This window comes from Fundulus heteroclitus, chromosome 5 (genome assembly GCF_011125445.2).
Source record: "Fundulus heteroclitus isolate FHET01 chromosome 5, MU-UCD_Fhet_4.1, whole genome shotgun sequence".
NCBI lineage: Eukaryota > Metazoa > Chordata > Actinopteri > Cyprinodontiformes > Fundulidae > Fundulus > Fundulus heteroclitus.
The window spans coordinates 4,781,739-4,803,021 of NC_046365.1; the positions used below are offsets into that span (position 1 = coordinate 4,781,739).

The window sequence follows — 21,283 nt, forward strand, 5'->3', positions numbered from 1 at the left end:
ATTTAAACCAGTGGAGAGCTGTACCAGAGAGGCCGACCCAGTTCTCCAGGCGTTCTAACAGAATGGAGTGCATGTGCGCCGGACTGGTAAGCAAAAGGCGAACACAATGGCGGAGGCAAACAGAGAAACTGACGAGTTCTCCACGTATTTTTCTTCTTTAGATAACGTATCACAAGATCGTTTTAAGAATAAGTTGATGGTTGATGGTATCAGATTGCCAGATCCACACAGCAAAAGCCTGAAGGGACGGAGCGAGTCTGTGAAATGCTGACCAAGTGTTCCGTACCGCGACATATACAGCTGCCTTATAAACACGCAGGCCAGTACAGACGAGAGAGCGTGAAAGCCCCTGAAACCACTGGACGGCTACAATTATTTTATATCGGGAAAAAGGCTCCAGCAACGCCTGCGACCCCATGAGGGATTAAGCGGGTCAGAAAATGGATGGATGGATGTTCAGACATGTTTGTGTAACAGCAGAAAGCGACGTCGGACACAGACTGCGTCTCAGCAAAGAGGAAGACCCGCCCGGTAGGTTAAAAAAAACATTGTTCACTACGGATTATTTTGGTGTTTTTGTCTTGTTAAAATGGGTGGAAGTGTCGGCGACGTTGCAACGTAAACACAGACGTACTAGCGCGCGTGAACAGGGGCGTAATGCAGCCGCTGTCTGAACATTATGGCACACTGATTGCACGAAGAAAACTAAAATGATGCGGCATGCTGCTGCTGCAGCGCATCGACTCCGCTTCTCCGGCCCGTGTAGCGATCGCCACCTCCCCTACGACACTATTTAAGTAGAACAATGACTAGAGCAGAATGAAGTTGTATTTACTGGAGATGAAGTGTAGACTGCAAATTCTGTCGTGGTATGATGGCTCCCCCAGTCCATTGGGAGTGTCTGCCTGTGCTCTTTTCATTGAAATTATCCATTTCTCTCTTCTTTCTTCTTTCGGTAAACGACAGAAACGTACATCCAACAATTTGGACTGCCTCTGTGTGCAGCCGGGAGCATAACAAGTCGTAGGCATTGTTTAGATTCCAAAAATAAACTAACTAAAAGTACGCTCTAAATCACCCATTTTGTCATGTAGTAGACGAGAACAGTACTGTTTTTGCCTACCCGCGGGACCCGGATGTAGCGCTGACATCACACGTGAACTGGTCTATAATACCAGCACGGTGGTTCTTTCAAATTCATTGCAGGCCCTGGTGGAGTGGAGCTCAGAAGTCACGGACACAGGAGGATGTGTTAACCTGTCGACTGTGGCAAAAAAGACACAAGCATTATTAATGTTTTTCTTGATGATCTCTGAGAAGAAAGATTCTCTTGCATTTTTCAGTTGTAAGTTATATCTGTAAAGTCTCTCTTTATAGATGTCATAGTGAACCTGGAGTCTGTTCTTTCTCCACCTGCGTTCAGCTTTTCGACATTCCCTTTTTTCACTTCTAACTGCTGGAGCATTTCTCCACGGAGGTTTTTTCTTCCCGGAAAGAACTTTCACTTTAACTGGAGCAATGCAGTCAATGATGTCTGAGATTTTAGACTGAAAGTTATCTACTAGCTCATCTACAAGGGAGGCAGATTACCATTCATTAGTTTGCTACAGTTTACATTTTATCATTGAAGTATATACTTTGCATTCAGAAGCTGTTTAATAAAATAGGACTAACAGATAAATGTGCAAACTGAAATAATAAACTGGATGTTATAGAAACACTCGGGTGGGAATTGATTAAACAAATATTTCCATTTAAATATATTTTTCTTTTCTTTTTGATATCTATTCACTCGGTGTGTCCACATCCTTCATGACTTTAAATGGTCATATTTTGGATATTTTCTTTTACATTAAACTTTTTTCTAAAAATAAGAAAACTGTAGAAAGTAGTTGGGGAAGACTCTAAACCCTTCCTAGCCCCATAACTTTTTAGAATACTTCTTTAAAGTTTTTTCTGTTCTCTCTCTCTTCAGAGACGGTCTGTGCTCCAGCTCCAGATGTGCTGGAACGCAGACTGGCTTTGGTGGTTGAACTCAAAGTGGAGATGGGATAAATTCTGGATGTGAAACGCGGAAAAAAGCCCAACAAACTTGGATTATTGGATTTGCCACGTGGAGCCAGCAATGAATAGGACATCTCTTCCCTTCTTCATCTTTTGATTTCTTTGTCTACATGTTGAGTTTTGCTCACTTTCTTTGAAGCCTTTGTTCAGGAGTGAAACCACCTCCTGATCAAAGCCCGCCCTGCACTAGGTGCGTGCGCTAGATACGTCATTAGGACCTCCTCCTCATGCATCACGCAAGATTGTAGGTCATATGTCGTCATAGTCGCCATCTTGGAAAGGTGCATAGGTAGCCCTAGACGGTTAGCTTACCGTGTTGTGGAGTACAGAAGCAGCTCTCCATCTAGCTTCAGGCCTGTTTTCTCTAAGCTATATTGTCTTTTAATGCTGTGATAAAGAAGTAAGGGTTAAAACTCCAATTGCAGTTATAATTTGAGTTATCAACGTTTGCTGGATAAGTTTAATCGGTCAACAACCGGTCAGATCACACCTTTCCAGCATAAATAAATTCATAATTTAATAATTTCATTACAGGCTTATAGCCCTTGGATCACAACCATTTGAATTATATTTGTTATAGCTACTATTTGAGTTTGAATTATCTATTATTAAATTATAATAGCAAATTATAATTAATAATAATATCCATAATCAAACAGGTTTCTGGCATAACAGTTGTCTCATTGCTAACTTGGTTAGGCAAGTCAGTTTTACAAGCTTGTCAATCAAAAGTCGATAAAATGCCCTCCCAGCAATACAATTAGCAGTTTTCTCATAACCTGTGAGCGAAAGGTACCGCTTGTAGTAAGTGGACTGAAAGTGCTTGTGAAAGCAAAATCTGTCGAGCTCTATCTGGCATTAAGACATCAATTCTTATTGCCACATTGCTAGACAGGACACTGGGAAAAAAAAAAAAAAAAAAAAAAGTGGACAAATCCTTTTTTGGAGTTGCTCGACCTTTCTAAACAAATTCAGTCCTGAAAAAAATCACAAAACATCTGCAAACAAATCCATGTCTTCTCCTCCTTTAGATATTTTGGGTTGACAGAAGAGCTATGAAAAGATGCAGTTTGTTAGCTCTCGTTAGTTCCCTCTCTGACTACACGATCAAACAATGGAAACAATACGCTGACATTACCTTACACACATTAGAAGGCCTTGGTGTCGCCTGCTCGAAATCAGACTAGTTGAAGAACCAGCTGAATCACCACTCATTTCAGGCTACAGGTCTCACAGAACTGATAGTGAAGGCCTCCAGGCAGGTTGGTTTGCCCCTTGCAACAGATGATACCTGAAGTGTAATTGGTCAAATGTTTTAATATGAAAATACACATCAGGAAGCAGCAACCAGGGCAAAAGCGATACAAGGAAATTTACAGATCATTTGAAATTACTTAGTCTTAGATAAAGCAGTCATGATCAAAATATAATGAACACCAGTGTGGGATTCAGATATTACCACACTGGTGGGAATCAGCACTGGTTGTTTTCTCATTCTGTGGGTTTTCAGTTTTGAACAAATGGTCTAGGTCTCCTTCATAATTTTTCTCCTAAAGTCAAATTTCACATCATCTTTATCTTGTGTTGTGTGGACAGCAAGTTGCTTGAAGGATTTTGGCAGCCCATTTAATACTATGGCCATAATCATGCTCTCACCTCCACTACTCAGAGCTGTAATGAGGTTCTCTGTTTTAAAAAGTGCCGTGTTGCTCTCTGTACTTGTTATGTGCAACGTTGTCAAGAATGGATGCAGATTTAGTATTTGTATAATAAAATGTTCTCACAGAATTTTCAGAGCTTCTCTACCACCATCTCCAGCTTCATGACTTGTCAGCAACAAGTCTTTTATCAGCCAGCACTTTCACACGCTCTTATTCATAATCAGCATTTTCCCATCTGTCCTCAGTTAGCCATACTGCAACATTAGGGTTGTTATGGAGGTGGTGGACAGCAGCAGTAAGGAGCCAGAGAGCAAATCTTCAGGTACAAAACACACCTGCTGGCCATGCTTTTAGAAAATGTTGTGCTTCACAATTAACTGTATGAATGTAGATTATTTAAAATTATAATTTTATTTACCAGAGCAACTAGATGTAATGAGTGAAGAAGAAATAAACAGGTAAAGAAACGGACAGATTATTTTGATAATTTTGCCAGACCTTACAAAATGCCAGTCCATCAAAGCTAGGTCAGAAAAAGAAGGCATGTAATGTAATGTGCTATTTATACTGTAGAAGTTATTAGTACACGTGTTATAGAGAAATGTGGGCTCCTTGCTGTCACTGGCTGTGTGTCATAGACTGGACAACACTTTATAGACCTTGTGAAACAGACTGTTAATGACAGCTGTTCTTTACTATTTTTGCTTGATTACTTTTGTGTGACACTTGGAATAATTACGTGCCCTGACCCTTGTATGTCCGAGGGCAGAATGCTAACTCAGATGAGTGATATAAGCTTGCAGCAGTCTATGTGAAGGCTAGCTTGTGTAGATTTCTCAAATTTTTTTGCACCCTTGGGTGATCTTTAAGTGACAGCTGCGGGAGAATTTCTCTCATCTCCCGAAGGATGTTGGGGACATGGAACTGGATTGGACCATGTCCAGGAGTTTTAGCTTGAAGGTTATCGTGCCTGTCGCAATGGCAACTTGAGTACCCCCTGGTGGACACCAGTGGTCAGGAAAGCAACGAAAGAAGAAGACCTTTTAGTTGACCTGTGCCGAGCAACATATGCGATCTGATGAACTAAACACACATTACATTAATGTTTATTTTCAGGGCATGTCCTTGCTATTTTCTAATACTTGGAATAATGTGCTAGTTCTTCAAAACAGGCCTGATGCTAATAGCCCAACTAGCCACAATGAGCTTCAGCTGCTAGGCTAAAGACTCAAAAGGTGACCACTCATGCACTGAGCGAACCACATATATCCAAAAATAAGCAGAGTCATAAAGAAGAAAGGAGGAAAAGGAAGATTAGGATCTTACAATGGTGTTTAGAATAATAACCCTGGAGCAGACGGCGCAGATCCTCCAGAATAATAATGATAAATTCACAATAGTGGTGGTCTCACAGCAACCAAATAAATAAGAAATACAATAAGCGGCTTATCACCCGAAATCAGTCACAGGTTAGTGTGACATTTAAAAGACAGCCCAGCAACTTCTGGAGTAAAGACCACTGGCATTAAACCTACTTCTAAATTAATTCTGCTTTAGGATTTTTTGGTGGACAGCAAAATTCATGGGTCCATTCATCACAGCAAGTCATCCGGGTCCTGCAGCTACAAAACAGCCTCAGGACATCACACTACCGCCATCATATCTTACTGTTGATATCATGTTCCTTTTCTGAAATGCGGTGTTACTTTTATACCTGATCTCTCTCATTTTTCCCAGCACGATCTCTAGCTTTTGAGGATCTTTTGGTGTACTTTACTTCAGGTAGGTCCTATTTTTATTGATTTCTGGATTGAGAACAGGTGTGGCAGTAATCGGCCTGGGTGTGGCTAGAGAAGGTGAACTCAGGAATGAATTATCGGAATTCTGCAATAACATTTTTATTCAGGGCCATGTAGGTTTGGATTTTTTCTCTTAATGATTACAACCTTCATTTAAAAACTGCATTTTGTGTTCGATTGCGTTATCTATGATTAATATTTAAATTTGTCTAATTTTCTGAAACACTTAAGTGTGACAAACATGCAAAAATACAAGAAATTAGGAAAGGAGTTACACTTTTTCACACCACAGTAGATATAAACATCAGACAGCGTAATGGGGATGCAACAGATCGTACAGCTAACAGACGGGGACAATACAGTGGCTTATCTACATTGCTCACAGCAGCATTGCCTAACCAGGTACACAAATGGTGTTACTCACATGTACACAACTTTGGGATGATACCATGAGGGTTGTTATAGCAAGTCAATCTTTTTTTCACTGCTAAATGACAGTATGGTAATCCAAGGCCCAAGCTTACAAGGATTCCCTCATGAAGTATAAAACCATACATCATGAGATTTTTCTCAAGAGTTTTGAACAGAAGTCCCCCTCTGTCTTTGGTGACTACTTAAAAACAAGTGCTGTGAATTTTACAACAGTACAGAGCTTGGTGAGAGGAACAGAAGATCATTTGGAGAGGTTTGCTATAGACTTGGAGGGTGTCAAGAATGTGGCCGATATTTTTAAGTGGGCTAATGGCAAGCTGGAGACGCAGAAGGACGGTGATGCAGAAGCTCAAGCTGCCGTCCCAGTAAAGAGAATTAAAAGAGTGAAGAGGAAACCAGGTGAGCTGGCAGAAGATGAAACCCTTGATGATGCTGAAATTGATTAAAAATCTACATTCACAACAGAATTGTGGATGCTGTAATTGTAAGTATTCACCGATGTTATATAGCAAATACAATAATGTGTACAGATGTGTCCTGCGTGGATTCAAAACATTTCCCAGATATCAGGAAGGCCTTTCAGACACTGAGAGAGCTCAGAAAATGTGTGCTGTAAATGAATACACGTGCCAGCGTTGATAGGCTGCAGGCTGATCTGATCAGCTTTGCACAGCAGTGAGAGATTTAAGCAGTCACCACTGGATAACTACAACACCAGGACCACCGTGTCCAGCGATAAAACAGACAAAGGCAGGGAGTAGAAGTTGTTCCACTTGTAAAAACTGCCCAATATGCTGCTATGCCTCTCATGATCAGTTCATACAGCTTCTCCATTGTCAGTGGTTTCCTGTTTAGGCTATAAGTTCCTCCTCACACCATCGATTGCTCAGGTTGCCTCTGGGAAGTGAGTGAAGAACCTCCCTCAGTCAAGAAAACCTTAAAGTTCCTTGTTTTTTTTTTAAGGCACCGGGGAAAGATTCTGATGGAAATGGTCAAAGAGGATATTACTCATAGAACAGCAACTGCGCCACCTGCTGGTCTACTAGTAGTAGTGCATAAACTTGCACTGTTCATGTCTTACACATATTCTGTACATATAAAATCTATTTGTTTGGTTTGCTGCTACATTCCTGACAAATGTCACAATATTTTTATCACTGTTTGTTTCTTTTATGCACTTTCTGCATTATCATGCTGTCCATTCATTGTTGCAATACATCCTGCTGCTACATGTACTTGCACTGTTCATATAAAATGTCTTTTTTGGATTGCCACTACATTCCAGACAAATGACAAATATTTATAATGTTTTTCTTTTGCCTTTTGTTTTTACTCGGAGCTTTGTAATGAAATTTTGTTTAAATGTAGATTGTAAATGTGCCGTTAAAATGTCTAAGTCTACTGGTGAAAATTGATTACTGTTTTTTTCTCCACATGAGTAAGTAAAATGTTTTTGTGAAATGTTGTTTATGGTTCAAAATGGTATAGAGAATAAACCGAAGTGCACCACTCCTCTCATTTATTGTTTGATACTTTGATTGTCATATTCATAGTTTAAAAGTACATATTATAATTCAGGTGAATATAATTTCACTTTATGTGATTTGGGTAAAGATTATTGCACCACAGCAGAAACATTCACTATATAGCTGTTCAGCATGCATTCAAAGTGCGCTCAACTGAACTCAGGCTTGATGGTTTGTGTTAATCAGGTGGAAGTGGCCTGGGATGGTGTCAAATTCCCCAGCCTGAATTATTATCCCAGTCCACTGCGGTATACCAGACAAATACAGCATTGTTTTATACCCAAACAAAAGCAGAATGTTTGACTGGAACTGAGTGCAAAATGCAACATTCTGTGGCGCAAATTTAAAAAGTGACACCAAGACAAACATAGAAAGGACTCCCAGCTCTCACTAAACTCTGCTATTTGGGAACATCAAGGTTTCTCATGCAGCTGCAGTTGAGAAAGGTGGACCAAACCAGAACTTTATGTCAGGGTACATATTACTGATCTACTGACCTAAAACATCAAGCTATATGTAACCATCACATATCAGCTGACGTCCAGAAGGTCACCTGTAGCATCCAATTCTCCTAAACTCTGTACATCATGAAATGCAAGGAGGAGGAATCTCCCTGAGGTCCAGCTGGAGCTAGGTTGTCTAACTATAAAAACAACTCCTAAGTGATTTTTAAAATGTTTTATTCTCAATTAAATCCTCTCACAGCTGTTCCACATTCCCCCGATAAAGCTCACCTGAATCCATTTTCAATCTCCATCCTTCCCTTGATGTACTGTATAAGCTCCATGGTCTTCAGTGTTCTTTACTGGTTGCTACAGTTATGCTGCCTGTGCTCCATGCCCTCTTCTCGGTTTTTTCCTTAAATGTGCTACCATCCTGAATCCAAGCCTTTGTCTGCATTCCGATCGGTCTCCTAATTTACAAAACTTGATCAATATTATTTCTACAAATGCCTCCATCCATCTAAAAGTGTTACGGTAACCATGCCAGGTCTGTATGTGATGATGTAATGCAGCCATTGAAATATGCTAAACCAAAGAAGAAGCTGTGATACAAGTAGTTCAAGCTTAACGTTATGTCTAATAGGCTTGAAGTCATGTGTTAGGTTTCAGGTGCGTCCTGCTCTGTTACACAATTATTTACTATCCAGACATCAATCCACTGTATATACCAACTTTTCTATGGAGGATCGCAGGGAAGCTGTTTTCCCATCTCCAGTTCTCAGAGGCATGGTAATGGACAGATCGCCAGTCGATCACAGGCCAACACAGAAAAAAAACAACCATACACACACTTGTACCTAAGGGCAGTTTAGAGAGACCAATTAACTCAACAATTATGATCTCTGATCCAGGAAGCTGGAGTACCTGGAGAGAACCCACATATGCACAAGGAGAACATGCAAGCTCTATTCAGAAAGACCCCAGTCCAGGATTCAAACCCAGGACCTTCTTCCTGCAAGGCAATAGTGCTACCAGGTGCTCCACTGTGAAGCCCCATTGCTCACTAATCGCTGCATAAAAATTATGAAACAATTAAAATCCAACAATTAAAACAAGTTACAGTGAGAAACTCTTGAGTTGAAAAAAACAAAAAAACATTTGGAGCTTCGATAACCTCAGGGCTCTAGCTACTGTTGTTTTAGTCCTGCCCAGCCTTAATAAATGGTGTAAAAGAGCCACCCCAAGATAATTACTGCCCCCGTCTAGTCATCCAATGCAAAAATTCTGCTTTAACCTGCTGCTCAGGATCCTTGTATGTAACCCTACCGACATACATTTTTGGATTGCAGCAGCCTTGATATCAGGGTCCCCGCCCGGCATTGACGTCACTGACTCCCACACACACCTCCTTCACAGCAGTTTTACTGTAGAATCGCCAACACTTTATATTTGCACCTGTGCCACGCATGAAACACTTCATGGCGTCCTGGTCAGAGGCTATTTGTGGACTCAAAATCTTATTAAGCGACTAGACTGGTTGCGGCGCTCTGGCTCTGTGCATGTGCAGGCTGCAGGTAGGGGCGGAGGCGTGAGTTGGAGCCGCTCGTAAAGCGCAGCGCACTGCAGCGCGGTTACGGTGCCCTCCGTGTCTGCGGAGGTATCCTATCGCACCTTTCTCTTCTCCCCCTGCATGCCATTTACTCTGCATTGTATCTGCTGACCGGGTAAAGGTGCTCTTTCTCCCTTCTGAGGACGCCATTCATCGTTTGAAGGCAACAGAACATCGGCGGGACCATGCTGACGCTGCTGACGTCCATGTATCTTGTGGTGCGGGCTGTTTCCCAGCAGGTGAGTTAAAAACAGCACACAGCACCGCTGCCTGCAAAAAAAATAATTTAAAAAAGACCCGCCGCTGGGACTGAGTTGACCGCGAGTCTTTGAACGCACCACAGCAAACCCGAAAGGACTCAGTTTGTCCTTTAGGTGCCTGTGGTAAATGTATCTGTCTGTTTATCGTTGTTTTTTCGCTACAGTGATAAACATTGGGGTGCAGCATATAGTGCCCTAAATTATTTATAAGATAGGCCTTTAAAATTACAGTGTGATAGAATAGCCCTAAGTTGTCTACTAAGTTGTTGACAGAGGGAACTCTTGCTGATTTACTCACTATAATTTAAGTCAAAGTCTCATGTTTCGACGAAGTGTTTGCTCCTACAGTAAGTCAGACAATGTTACTCAAAGAGCATCCGCTTGCTGTCTTCAGAATAAAAGTTTGCACACAGGGATAACCTCATATTAGTTATAAAGCACTGTTAAAAATAATTTCAAAATTATATCGACAGAAACAAGTAAGTTATTTTCTATCCGTTTTTGAAAGGACCCATTCAGAGATACATGTAGGCATGTGTAACTTAATCTTTATTTAAATGAAAACCAGAGCTAGACAATATCCTAAAATCATGCAAAGTGATATTGTTAAAAATAACAGAATCTCTTGTGATAAATCCATATTTATCTCAATTCTGTTTTTCTCATCAGTTATTAACTTTCCAGCACTGTTTGTGACCTACAGCATCGTGGGTACGATCACCTTTCAGGGCAGTAAGGCGTCTTCCAGCAGGCTAGTTATATTATTGGATACAAGGTGCAAATTCTATGCACCTTGTATCCCAACAATATGAGTATTAACACTATATTTGCAGTATATACAGTAGTCTTAATGAAAGCATTTATTACATTACATCATTTTCAAATTGATGTAAGATTTAGACTGAACAAGGAGAGCAGGTAATCATACAGTCTGTTGGTAATGGCGTAATGAATGTTAGATTATGTAAACTAAGGCGCTGAAAGAAATAAGACATGTTTTTTTTTTTTTTTAAGCTTATTTTATTTTGAAGGTTCAATGTTCAGACTTCCAGCTGTGTTTGCCGGTACCTTTCAGCAGCTGAACAAACTGCAGCATATCAGCACCGTGGTCAGTTCCTCACAACGCCGACCTGCTGTAGCTCTGAGTCTGAGCAGCTTGACGAAAGCAGAACTTGAAAATCCAACATGGCTGTTGTGCCCTTGACCTGCTTACGTACTGACATCAATTTAGCTGAAAGCACCACCTGACGGGAAACGTTTCCATGTCTGATGTCTCTAACACAGAGCTTCCCAACCCCTCCCGCATGTTTCCCAGCCTCAGCACAGCTGGTTTGAAGAAATTAGTTATACCTCAGCAGATTCTCATCAAGTTACCCTGTTTAGCCTTCAATTAAAACCCTGCATGCTGCAGCGCTCCAAGAACCACCAACGTCCACTTCATTTTAGCCACATCCCATCCTTTACTCTTTCAGTTGTTGTTTTTTTATTCGCTGCATCTAATCAACAGCCTAACTTTGTCCACTACAGTGGATAAATAAGAAGGCAAACCGGAACATAATTAAACTTCGATCTGGTAAATGAACTGTATTAAGATCCTTCTTTACCTGAAGGCAATAGACTTACTTAATAATGAGTCTGTTCATTCATATGGATCAGCCTTTCTTTGACTTTCTCTAAAGGGTTTCAGTGTTCAGAGCATAACAAAAGTATTCCTGATTGTACGATTAAAAAAATCAATATCTGTTTTAGACCTGTGATTTCTTCACTGCTCCTTGTTACAACATAGTTGTCTTACTGTTTCACTCTAGGTCAGACCGGATGCATTAAAAGGATTTACCTCCTGTCAGGCACCAGATAACAGGTTAACAACTTAACAAATTCATAGTTGAACCAAGAGACTTCCTACAGCTGTGGGAGAGACTTTCACTTTGACATTAAAGCGATCATCTAATTCAACCCAGAGAACCGGATGAATTGATTTATTTTTTATTTTCCATACATATGACCATATTTTAAAGTACGTAAATTGTTTTTAGTTGTTGTTGTTTTTGCACTTCTTTGCACCTCATTGCATTTCAATTTATGTTTATGTAATTTCTTTTTAAGGTATTTTAGGGAAATTCCTTAAAAAATTTATATTTCATTGTTGTCCACTAGGGGCAGATATTTACTTCTTTATCCTTAAGCGTTTCTCTGCTGGAGTTCTGTGATTTGTGTGGCTAAAATATTGCATTTCATTTGCAGTCAGAACTTGAAATCTCAGGTTTCGATCGGAAAAAATCAACCGTAACGGAAAGTCAGAGACATTTTTAAGGCTGATCCAATGTGGCAGCTCCTTGTGTCAACAACAGTAAGCTGTGAAAAACATGTTTATTTTATAAGACACAGTTGTAATAGTGCGTCTAAGTTCAATGCTACGTGTAGCGGCTGAAACTCTGAACTGAACAAATTAAAAGTGGTGTCTACATGTGGAAAGCACAGCTTTAAAGAACGTTTTTAAGAGGTACTATGAACAAAACAACAGCTTTCCTGGCTGTCGCCATATTGGAACCCTAACGTTTTTTTGTTTTTGTTCTGTTTTTTAATTTTGGAATCCCAACTTCTCCAACTGTGTTAGCAACATTATTTACATGGGTTTACACCATTTCCAGCTCTTATTTTTGAGTTCCGAAGCAAATGGAATGCAGAATAAGAGCCAAGCCAACTTTATATTTAAGCACTTTAAACACAGCACAGCTGACCAAAGTGTTAAACAAATATATAGAGCATATATGATAAGCACATAAAAGATGTTACAAACAACTTGAATAAAATGAATAAGGTGAGCTCTGTCATGCTGCATCAATAGCTAAGAAAAGACGGTGGGTTTTCAGAGCAGATTTGAAAATAGTGAAGAGGCCTGTGAAGGTCTGTAATGGCAGTACGTTCCAAAGCCTTGGAGCTGCAACAAAAAAAGCTGTGTCCCCTCTGAGCTTCTGTTGCGTCCTCAGCACGTCTAGGAGAAGCTGGTCCACTGACCTGAGTGAGAGAAGCTGGAGACGAGACAGGGATGTCTGTCAGACTCCGTAGGATAAAGAGTTGAAGCATGTTGTGAGAAAAGCATGGATTACAGTTTTAAAGTCCTGTTTTACGAGAATATTGCCAGTTGTCTCAGTTGATGTTGAAGAACCAGATTTCACGACTGAAGGGATGAAAATCACTGTCCATTTTTGCCCCAAGATTGGTGATAATGGGATTTATATACTGACCCAGAGGGCCAAGATCCATAGTTGACGACCCACTGGAGACCCCTGGACTAAAATAAATAACTGTCTTTTTGCCACTAAAATTAAGGAAGTTAAGAGTCCTCCAGGTTCTTACTATAAGAGGCACCAATAAAGCTGCCACACAGAATAACTATAGTCAGGTATATCAAGTGAAGGATAAACTTAAATAAAGTGTGATTTTAGAAAGTAACATTTGTTTCATTCAGATAATTAATTTAATTAAGTTTTGTATTGCTGATTGTTGTTGGATTGGGTCTCTCTGTCAGAGGAACATCAGTATTTATAGAATTTAAGTTGTCCTGTTTGGGTTTAAAGGATTAAATGAAAATTAGATTTGTTTTTCTTGAAAACGAAGGAAAACTGGAGCTTTTGTATATATATTTTTTTTATTTTTCTAAGTACCCTTCCCTCGATAGGATCTTGAATGACTATAGGATCTAATAGCCTTAGTCTTTAAAAAATTCCCATAAAAAGATGCAATATTTATGGAAGGGGATAAGACTTATTTGATTATTTTATTCATAAATGCTTAAAATGATGCCCTTCTTCCCATTCAGATCGTGCGACACAGTCCCGAAGTCTCAGAGCAAGTTGTGTAATGTCTCTGTCGGCCACAAGATGTCACTGCACTGCAGGTTAAAGAAACTCCCTTAAAAAAAGGAGTCTTTTCAGAAAATATGTAGCACAAATGGGCGCGGTTTGATCAGAGCAATGCATTCTGGGACAGTGTGTTCTTTTTGAAGAAGTCGTCGTCAAAACGATTGTAAAAGCATCGCGAGACGACTACAAGTCCCTTATTCAAGCGGGGAGTGTCGTTTCAACATTGACTCTACAATACACGGATAGAGGTGACCCCTCCGCCGCGTCTACCAGTCCGACTCCGAGCAGGAAGAGCAGCAGCAGAGTCAACGCAACTTCATCCTTTAGTAGAAATGGTGAGAGGAGCAAATTGTTGTTCACAAATGTCGTTTTGTCATGTTCTAAACGTTCTCTACCGACGTGCGTCTTTCGAATCGATGCAAGAAAAAAAAAAACTGGTGTGAACGGCGCGCCTTAAGTGTCACATTGAGCTAAAACGCGACCATTATTTGTGGTCTTCTCTGGACGTGCTCGGTTATCGTGCAGAAGTGAAGGGCAGAGCTGGCCGGTTGCGGCTGAATGTGGCGCCGCTGCAGCAGCCCGGTCAGAGCTGCAACACAAGCCGAAGCATCTGGATTTATAGCATCCAGAGGCAGCGGCGCGGATTAGTCTGAGGGAGGCTGAAAGCTGCAGCTTCTGCTCGGCTGAGCTTTCATACATCTACATCCGCGCTGACACGGAGGTGGCGGTGGTGGTGGCGTGGCCCGGGCGTCGCGATGACGTCACGGAGCCTTTTTGTAATTTTTTTTTTTTTTAATTCTGTCCGATCAGCCAATCGGGACAGTTTTCAGCAGGTTGACTCGTCGCTAAGCGCACAGTTGGAGGGTTATATATTTTGTTCAGTTTCATAGCGACTCCATGTTGGTGGTTTTATCTAACCCTAAGCAGGACGTGAGGACAACCGCAGATGGATTTCTGGATCAATGCAACCGGATCAAAGTCAAAACTAAGCTGGACGACTTGGTTTGAAATGCAAAGTCCTTCTTCTGTGTTCAGGGAGCTTAACTGAGTCTGTTGACAAGTCTCCTTCATGTGAAGGACAGCCACCCCGGGGCCTGTGGCCGATGATGACCTTGTGATCGAGCCTCCCTGCAGAGTTTAACTTGCTCCACAGCCCTGCCCTGCTTCAACACAAGCACCGTACTCTCACCATGAGTGATCCGACCTGCAGAGCAGCTATGGCTGCTGCCGTGACATGTCTTTAAATGAACTGGGTGAGTTATTCCAAATGAACCGCTCCTGTTTGTTTTCCCCTGCAGGCTGAACCGATCCGTGTTGTGGTGACTGGTGCTGCAGGCCAGATCGCCTACTCCCTGCTGTACGGCATCGCGAAGGGAGACGTGTTTGGGAAGGACCAGGTAAGATTCCCTCTCAGCGTTGCTCAGCCGTCCCCATGAACCCAGTCGCCGTACGGCCGGGACCAAGCGCTTTTACTCTTATGTAACGGAATTACGATCGCACGCTCTCACTGAAAGGATGCCCTGCATATACTGGTAACCCTGCTTAGTAGGGGGAAAGGAAAATGATGGGTTTAAAAGAAACAATTCAAGATATTTAATCTGTGTCAACTTCAGGGTCGTCCTTGAAACTTGATTAAAAAAATGTCTCAAAATGTACTTCATGCTTTCATTTGCTCACAATGTAATAATGGTGGAGACGTTGCAGCCGAGTCCAAACAACAAAACGTTTTTGTTTTTTGTTTTTTACAGCTGGCTGAGAAAATGCCATGAGGGAGAATATGTTTACGGTGCCTTTCAAAAGTAATCATACAGCTTGAGCTTTAATGCTTTTTAATTAAACCGCATGTGATTAAATCAACACAAAGATGGCACGCAATTATAAAGAGGAAAGGAAATGGGTTTCAAGTTTTTTACTAATAAAGATCTGAAATGGGTGGTGTGCGTTTGTTTCTGGGCCCCTTTACCCTGTTATTAATAATATAAAACCAATCCATTGCATCCCATTGCCTTCAGGAATCAGCTGATTGGTTCAAAAGTGCCACAAGCAGGATTCGTTCAACAGGACAGCTGTATGACCCATGCCCTCCACAAATCTGCTAGCAAGAAGAAACCGTAGTTTAAAAAAAAAAGACCAACAGGAAGTGTGTGCTTTGGTCAGGTGAGACCATAAATGGACCTCTTGGTCTCTATTCAAAGGGCGAGGAGCTCTAAGCTTCAGGAATCCACTTAAATACCAGCTAGAGCTGTCCATCCTGTTCTAAACACCAACTTAGGTTATCAGTTGTGCTAAATACCCTGCAACGTTTCATTAGGTCTGACCTGAAAGTAAAATTAATATTCCTAGCTGCAAAAATGATAAGCAAATGTGTGAACATTTTTGATGTTTTGTGGCGTAAATTTCAGTAAAGACTTCAGGGTCCATTTTTCTGAACCCAGTGGACTCTCATAGCCTGCCTACATCCACAGTCCCACAGATCCAAATTCAAACCGATATCAGAAAACTCGTTTACACGTTAGGGAACGTATGAGCTGTCGCTGATTAGGGCTTAAATAACTTCCCTCCTGACTCCCTCTTCAGTTAACATCAGTTTTCTGTCCTTTCCTCAGCCTCTCATCCTGGTCCTGCTGGACATCCCCCCCATGTACCCCGTTATGGAGGGCGTGGTCATGGAGCTGCAGGACTGTGCTCTGCCACTGCTCAGGGGTGAGACAACAGAGTGTTTCTGTCTCTAATCAAACTGGATTTAAAGTCTTCGTTTAATGAGTCGTGTTTCTCCAGAGATTTTGGATTTGGCTTTTTTTTTTTTTATTTTTTTTTTTTTTTTTTTATTGTTTTTATTTTTAGACTGGAGGAAATGTGTGTAGAACTTCTTGCTGGCGTACTTTAACGTGTGGGTTGCAGCGCGTCGTCGTGTCTCTGTGTTGTCCTTCAGAACTGCTTTCCCCGCGCACATGAGGAAGGAGTGTCAAAAACGAGGCTTTTGATTGGACGCTGGTTCAGGCACCTCAGCAGCCAATCAGAGCTGTGGCGGTTCAACCCTGAACTGAGCAGGAGTGAGCACAGATTGAAGTTCAGTCTGATAGCGGCTGGATTAGGTCGACCAAACAACAAACTAATCTTATCATTAGGATCAGTCGAAGCAGCAGGAATTTATCTTGGAGATCTACTAACGTTCCTGAAGGGACAAGTAGCACACCATGCATGGAAAGTCTAACAGCATATTGAGGATGCGCAAACATAGACCCTGATATGTACATAGGTGTCAGTTTGTTTCCTTCCTATCAAGATGTTTGGGGCGACTAAACATGTCTCACACTTCTGTCTCCGCCCTCTACAGAGGTCATCGCCACTGACAAGGTGGAGGAGGCCTTCAAGGACATCGATGTTGCCATCTTGGTGGGCTCCATGCCCAGGAAGGAGGGGATGGAGAGAAAGGACCTCCTTAAAGCAAACGTGGCAATCTTCAAATCCCAGGGATCCGCTTTGGACAAGTTTGCCAAGAAGACCGTAAAGGTGACGCCTCTGGCTTCCTTTGGACTCGATCAAATGTTATTTCTCTCTTTTGAGCCATGTTAATGGTGTCTAAACTGTGTGCTACACTACACTTGATTTAAGGGAATAATGCCCTGGAAATTTTGCAGCTACTGACAAAACCCAGGACATGCAAGTGCTGAGGTGGGCACTTTTCATCCGGGGGGAAAAAAACAATGTTTCCTTTTACAAAGCCAGCAGTTTTTGTTTTGTTTTTTTCTGCCTTTAAATAAAGTCTGTGTTTCAGCTTCACGTCTAATATAACCTGTCAGTGCAGAGCGTGTAAATCAGCAGACAGGGGCACGACACCTTATTTGAAATAAAGGTTTGACTGACGGCAAACCTGTGAAGAAAGGAGAACAGTCCGATGTCAAAACTCAAACCTTTTAACGACTTTTTCACTCGGGGCCAGGGTGATAAATAACTGATGCAAACTGCTGTATATATTAACTCTAGTTAACTCTGTCTGATATTGGTTTATGATCTGAAATGTTCAAGTGGCCAAAAAGCAACACCAGAAGGAATCTGTAAGGCTTTTTATAGTCCAATAGGAATATAAAAGTTTAACTTCCCATATTTTGCACACATCACACATACTAGATTTTCGTGCCAAAGGTTTCTTTCTGATGATATACACATATAGTTGGTGATAATATGGTGTAGGTACGTTAATTCTTTTAAACCGTATTATCAGTTTCTGCTCCCAGGGGGCACTGTTTGCCATTTTAGTTGTGCTTGTGAAGAACTGCTTTATAAAGCAGAAATGCCTGATTCCTGTCCCCTCAGGTCTTGGTGGTTGGAAACCCGGCAAACACTAATTGCCTGATTGCCTCCAAGTCGGCTCCATCTATCCCCAAAGAAAACTTCTCCTGCCTGACCCGCCTGGACCACAACAGAGCGAGCTCCCAGGTACACCCAGGTTTGATCTTGTTTAGCGAGATGAACCCTCCTTTATGTCCACGTTAGGGCACAAGCTTGGAAAAAACGACTTCCTTCTCTTCGTAGAAACGTTTTTGATATACAAGTATTTAAAAAAAAAAATACAGCTGCACCTTAACGCTGTTCTGGAATGAACAGAAGTCCATTTTTTATTTGCATGCGTCGTACGCTGCTGGACTGTTTTTAGTCTTTTACCGATTTTCACTTTAGGAACATTTTATGTCAAATAAGTGAGGATCAGTTGTTGTCCTTCCTCGGCGTTCATGTATTGTCCCAGATTAGATTCATGGTAGAGATTAACATAGTTCAGGTTGAATAAAATTAAAATATGAACCCTGTTCTTTCTTGACCAATCAGGTGGAGGAACCTGTGCCCAGTTTAAGGCTTGGTTTCTCCCAATGTCTAGAGTTTATGACTGCTAACATGGAAAACAGCACTTCTGTGTAAATAAGATTAGATGTTTTTAGAGAATGATCTGTTTTTTCTGGTACAGGAACAAACAGCATATCCAAAATTTGAAGAAAACCACTCTTAACATGTAGAAGTCTTACAGAGTTCAACAAACCCACCTGTTGTTTCTAGTAACTCTATGAATCCTCCATGACATTGTTTTAAAAACGGTGCCGATAACTGTTTGGAATTTAAAAATGTGCTTTTTGTTTGTGTGACTGAAAATCAAAAGTCCCACATTTATGTTTTCCAGCGCCTTTTTTTAGAAGCCCAACAAACGATTTGACCTTTAGAATGTCTGTGTCTGTTTTGTAGGTGGCTATGCGTTGCGGAGTGTCCTCCAACAGCGTGAAGAACGTCATCATCTGGGGGAACCACTCCTCCACTCAGTACCCTGATGTCCATCATGCCAAGGTCAACGTCGGCGGCGCCGAGAAGGCTGCGTACGACGCCGTGAAGAATGACGCCTGGCTCAGAGGAGACTTCATCTCCGTGAGTGCTCAGCCTCCCGTTCAAAGATGGGTGTGAAAAAGAGGTGTAATAAAAATAAAATACCTTTTTGGATGATTTTTCCTTCTTCCACTTGCAGACGGTGCAGCAGAGAGGCGCCGCCGTCATCAAGGCCAGGAAGCTGTCCAGCGCCATGTCAGCTGCCAAAGCCATCTGTGACCACATGCATGACATCTGGTTTGGCACCAAGGAGGTTGGTTTGTGCAGAAAAGAAATGAAGTTACTACATTCATTTTTAGTGTCCTCAAGTCTGAACGGTCATGTCTCATTTTGTCCGTCTTTCACGTCACTCTCCTGTCCTCAGCTACACATCAGCACACACAGTAACAGTTAGCGCTCCATAAAAGACCGTCATTAATAGCTGTGCTGCTCTCTTCTTACTTTACTACGGCTTTCTATGACGTGATCTTAATATTATCGGCTCCCGTTACTCAACCGCTTTCTAATAATAACAAGGAGAGATGACAGCCGGTATCTGTACTTTTTAGTTTTCCGTGTTTTTTTAAACAAAACTTTATTGAACACTTCCAGAAACAGTTACATTCACCATTACATCCACAAACAGCGCAGTGCTTGGTGGCGTCTCATCTGTTTTCTGCCCATGCCGGTCGCTTTGCCTTCCTGAGCCATTCAGACGGCAGTATGATGGCGGTCACATTTAATAGTAGTATGAACGACCACCTCAAAGAAAATCTGATTTCAGCAAAAAATCAGAATTGGGCATCAAGACCTGCAGTGTGAATGTAGCTCGTGTGCCTGATTGTGAAGAGAAAGAATAGTGATTGCACACTTTTACATTTTCTTCTCAAGTTAATGTGACTCTATAACCTTGACACATTTAGTTATTTTCTGACTGATTTTTGCTAAATACAACAAGTCAGATTGGTTGGAGTTTCTCTGCACATCAATTTTCAAGTCTTCCCAAAGACTGGCACTTTGACTGGGCCATTCCGAGTTCAATTTTGATCTCTTCTGGCCACAACACCTACTTCCACATGCTCGCTGTGTCCCCTGCAAGACTTGGGTCAGACTGATAATGGGACTTCTCGTGACTTTCTTTTAACAATGATCACTCTTCCGTACTTGTACTTGTCCTATCTACAGAGATCCCCCAGCCCTTGGAGCGTTTGAACTCTGCAGCTCCTCACAGAGCACTGTCAGACATCTAAACCTTGGAATCTTGTTTTACAACCCAACCCTGCCCTTAAACTTCTACACCTCTTTCTCTATGACCTGTCTGCTGTGTTCCTTGGTCTTCACGATGTGTTCTCTAATAAGAACTACTAATAGCCGCTGGATTTAAACAGGGATTCAATTACACATGAAACTAGAAAGCAGCACTCAAAGTTGTTGTTTTTTATTGATCTAAACCATTTCTGTGTTTGGTTTCCCGCAGGGCGAGTTCATCTCCATGGGTGTGTATGCTGGAGGAAACTCCTACGGCATCCCAGAAGACCTCATTTACTCCTTCCCTGTCCAGATCAAGGTGAGCTGGTGCTAGAAGTCAAGACCATTTCGGCATGAGTGATGGATTCAGGCTTTATTGTTCAACAGAAGTACATTACTTGTAATTGCTAGAATTGGAATTGGGTTCTCCTGTAAAGTTTTCTAACCTCAAACATCTCAAATCTGCAATTTTTTTTTTGCATGTTATAGCAAGTCTTTTGAGGACTTGTTTCAAAGCCTTTAAGTATCACACAAAGTAATATTTGAAGCACTTTCACAAATGGGTGTTGTCTCCGTCATTGTTCCCAGAACAAGACCTGGAAAGTAGTAGATGGACTCCCCATCAACGACTTCTCCCGAGCCAAGATGGATGCCACAGCAGCTGAGCTGGTGGAGGAGCGAGACACGGCGCTGAACTTCCTGTCCCAGTGACTATCCCCCTCTGCTGACCAACAGCAGCTCTTAGATGCACCGAAGGCTGGCTGTTCTCGGCTCTGAAGATGCCCTCCACTGTTATGCCACCTGAGCTGGAGTCTGTGTGTCACCTCTGAGTGGATGTGTGTGCGTTTAACTTGGCCCCTTTTTTTTCAGGTTTCCAGAAAACCTGTTCTAACCTCCACAACCTGGCCTCCTCTGTGTGCAAAACACCAAGAGAATGTCTCTGTTAGTAGATGAAAACACGCACATTAGCTGTGCAGAAACTGTAACAAACCATCTTCTCTTCAATAAAACTAAGAAATAAACTAA

At 41.6% G+C, this 21,283-nt stretch overlaps 1 protein-coding gene across 2 annotated transcripts; it reads left to right on the forward strand.

The window, feature by feature from the left end:
- Window positions 1–9,502: 9,502 nt before the first annotated feature.
- LOC105931221 (malate dehydrogenase, cytoplasmic) lies at window positions 9,503–21,283 on the forward strand. 2 transcript variants are annotated; one of them, XM_036136751.1, is made up of 9 exons: window positions 9,503–9,773; window positions 14,959–15,057; window positions 16,267–16,363; window positions 16,998–17,173; window positions 17,978–18,100; window positions 18,896–19,072; window positions 19,170–19,283; window positions 20,487–20,576; window positions 20,846–21,283. In XM_036136751.1, the coding sequence occupies exons 1-9, from the start codon at window positions 9,720–9,722 to the stop codon at window positions 20,966–20,968; spliced, it is 1,053 nt and encodes a 350-aa protein (XP_035992644.1). In that variant the 5' UTR covers window positions 9,503–9,719; the 3' UTR covers window positions 20,969–21,283. The 2 variants fall into 2 exon arrangements, with proteins under 2 accessions (XP_035992644.1, XP_012725260.2); XM_012869806.3 differs by lacking the exon at window positions 9,503–9,773 and adding an exon at window positions 13,858–13,995.

What these genes read in the sequence shown, in the direction of transcription:
- LOC105931221 (XM_036136751.1), top strand. Translation starts at nt 9,720, where the DNA reads ATGCTGACGCTGCTGACGTCCATGTATCTTGTGGTGCGGGCTGTTTCC. An exon ending in TGCTCTGCCACTGCTCAGGG is followed by an intron (nt 16,364 to 16,997) that starts GTGAGACAACAG and finishes CGCCCTCTACAG; the next exon opens with AGGTCATCGCCACTGACAAG. An exon ending in ACAACAGAGCGAGCTCCCAG is followed by an intron (nt 18,101 to 18,895) that starts GTACACCCAGGT and finishes TCTGTTTTGTAG; the next exon opens with GTGGCTATGCGTTGCGGAGT.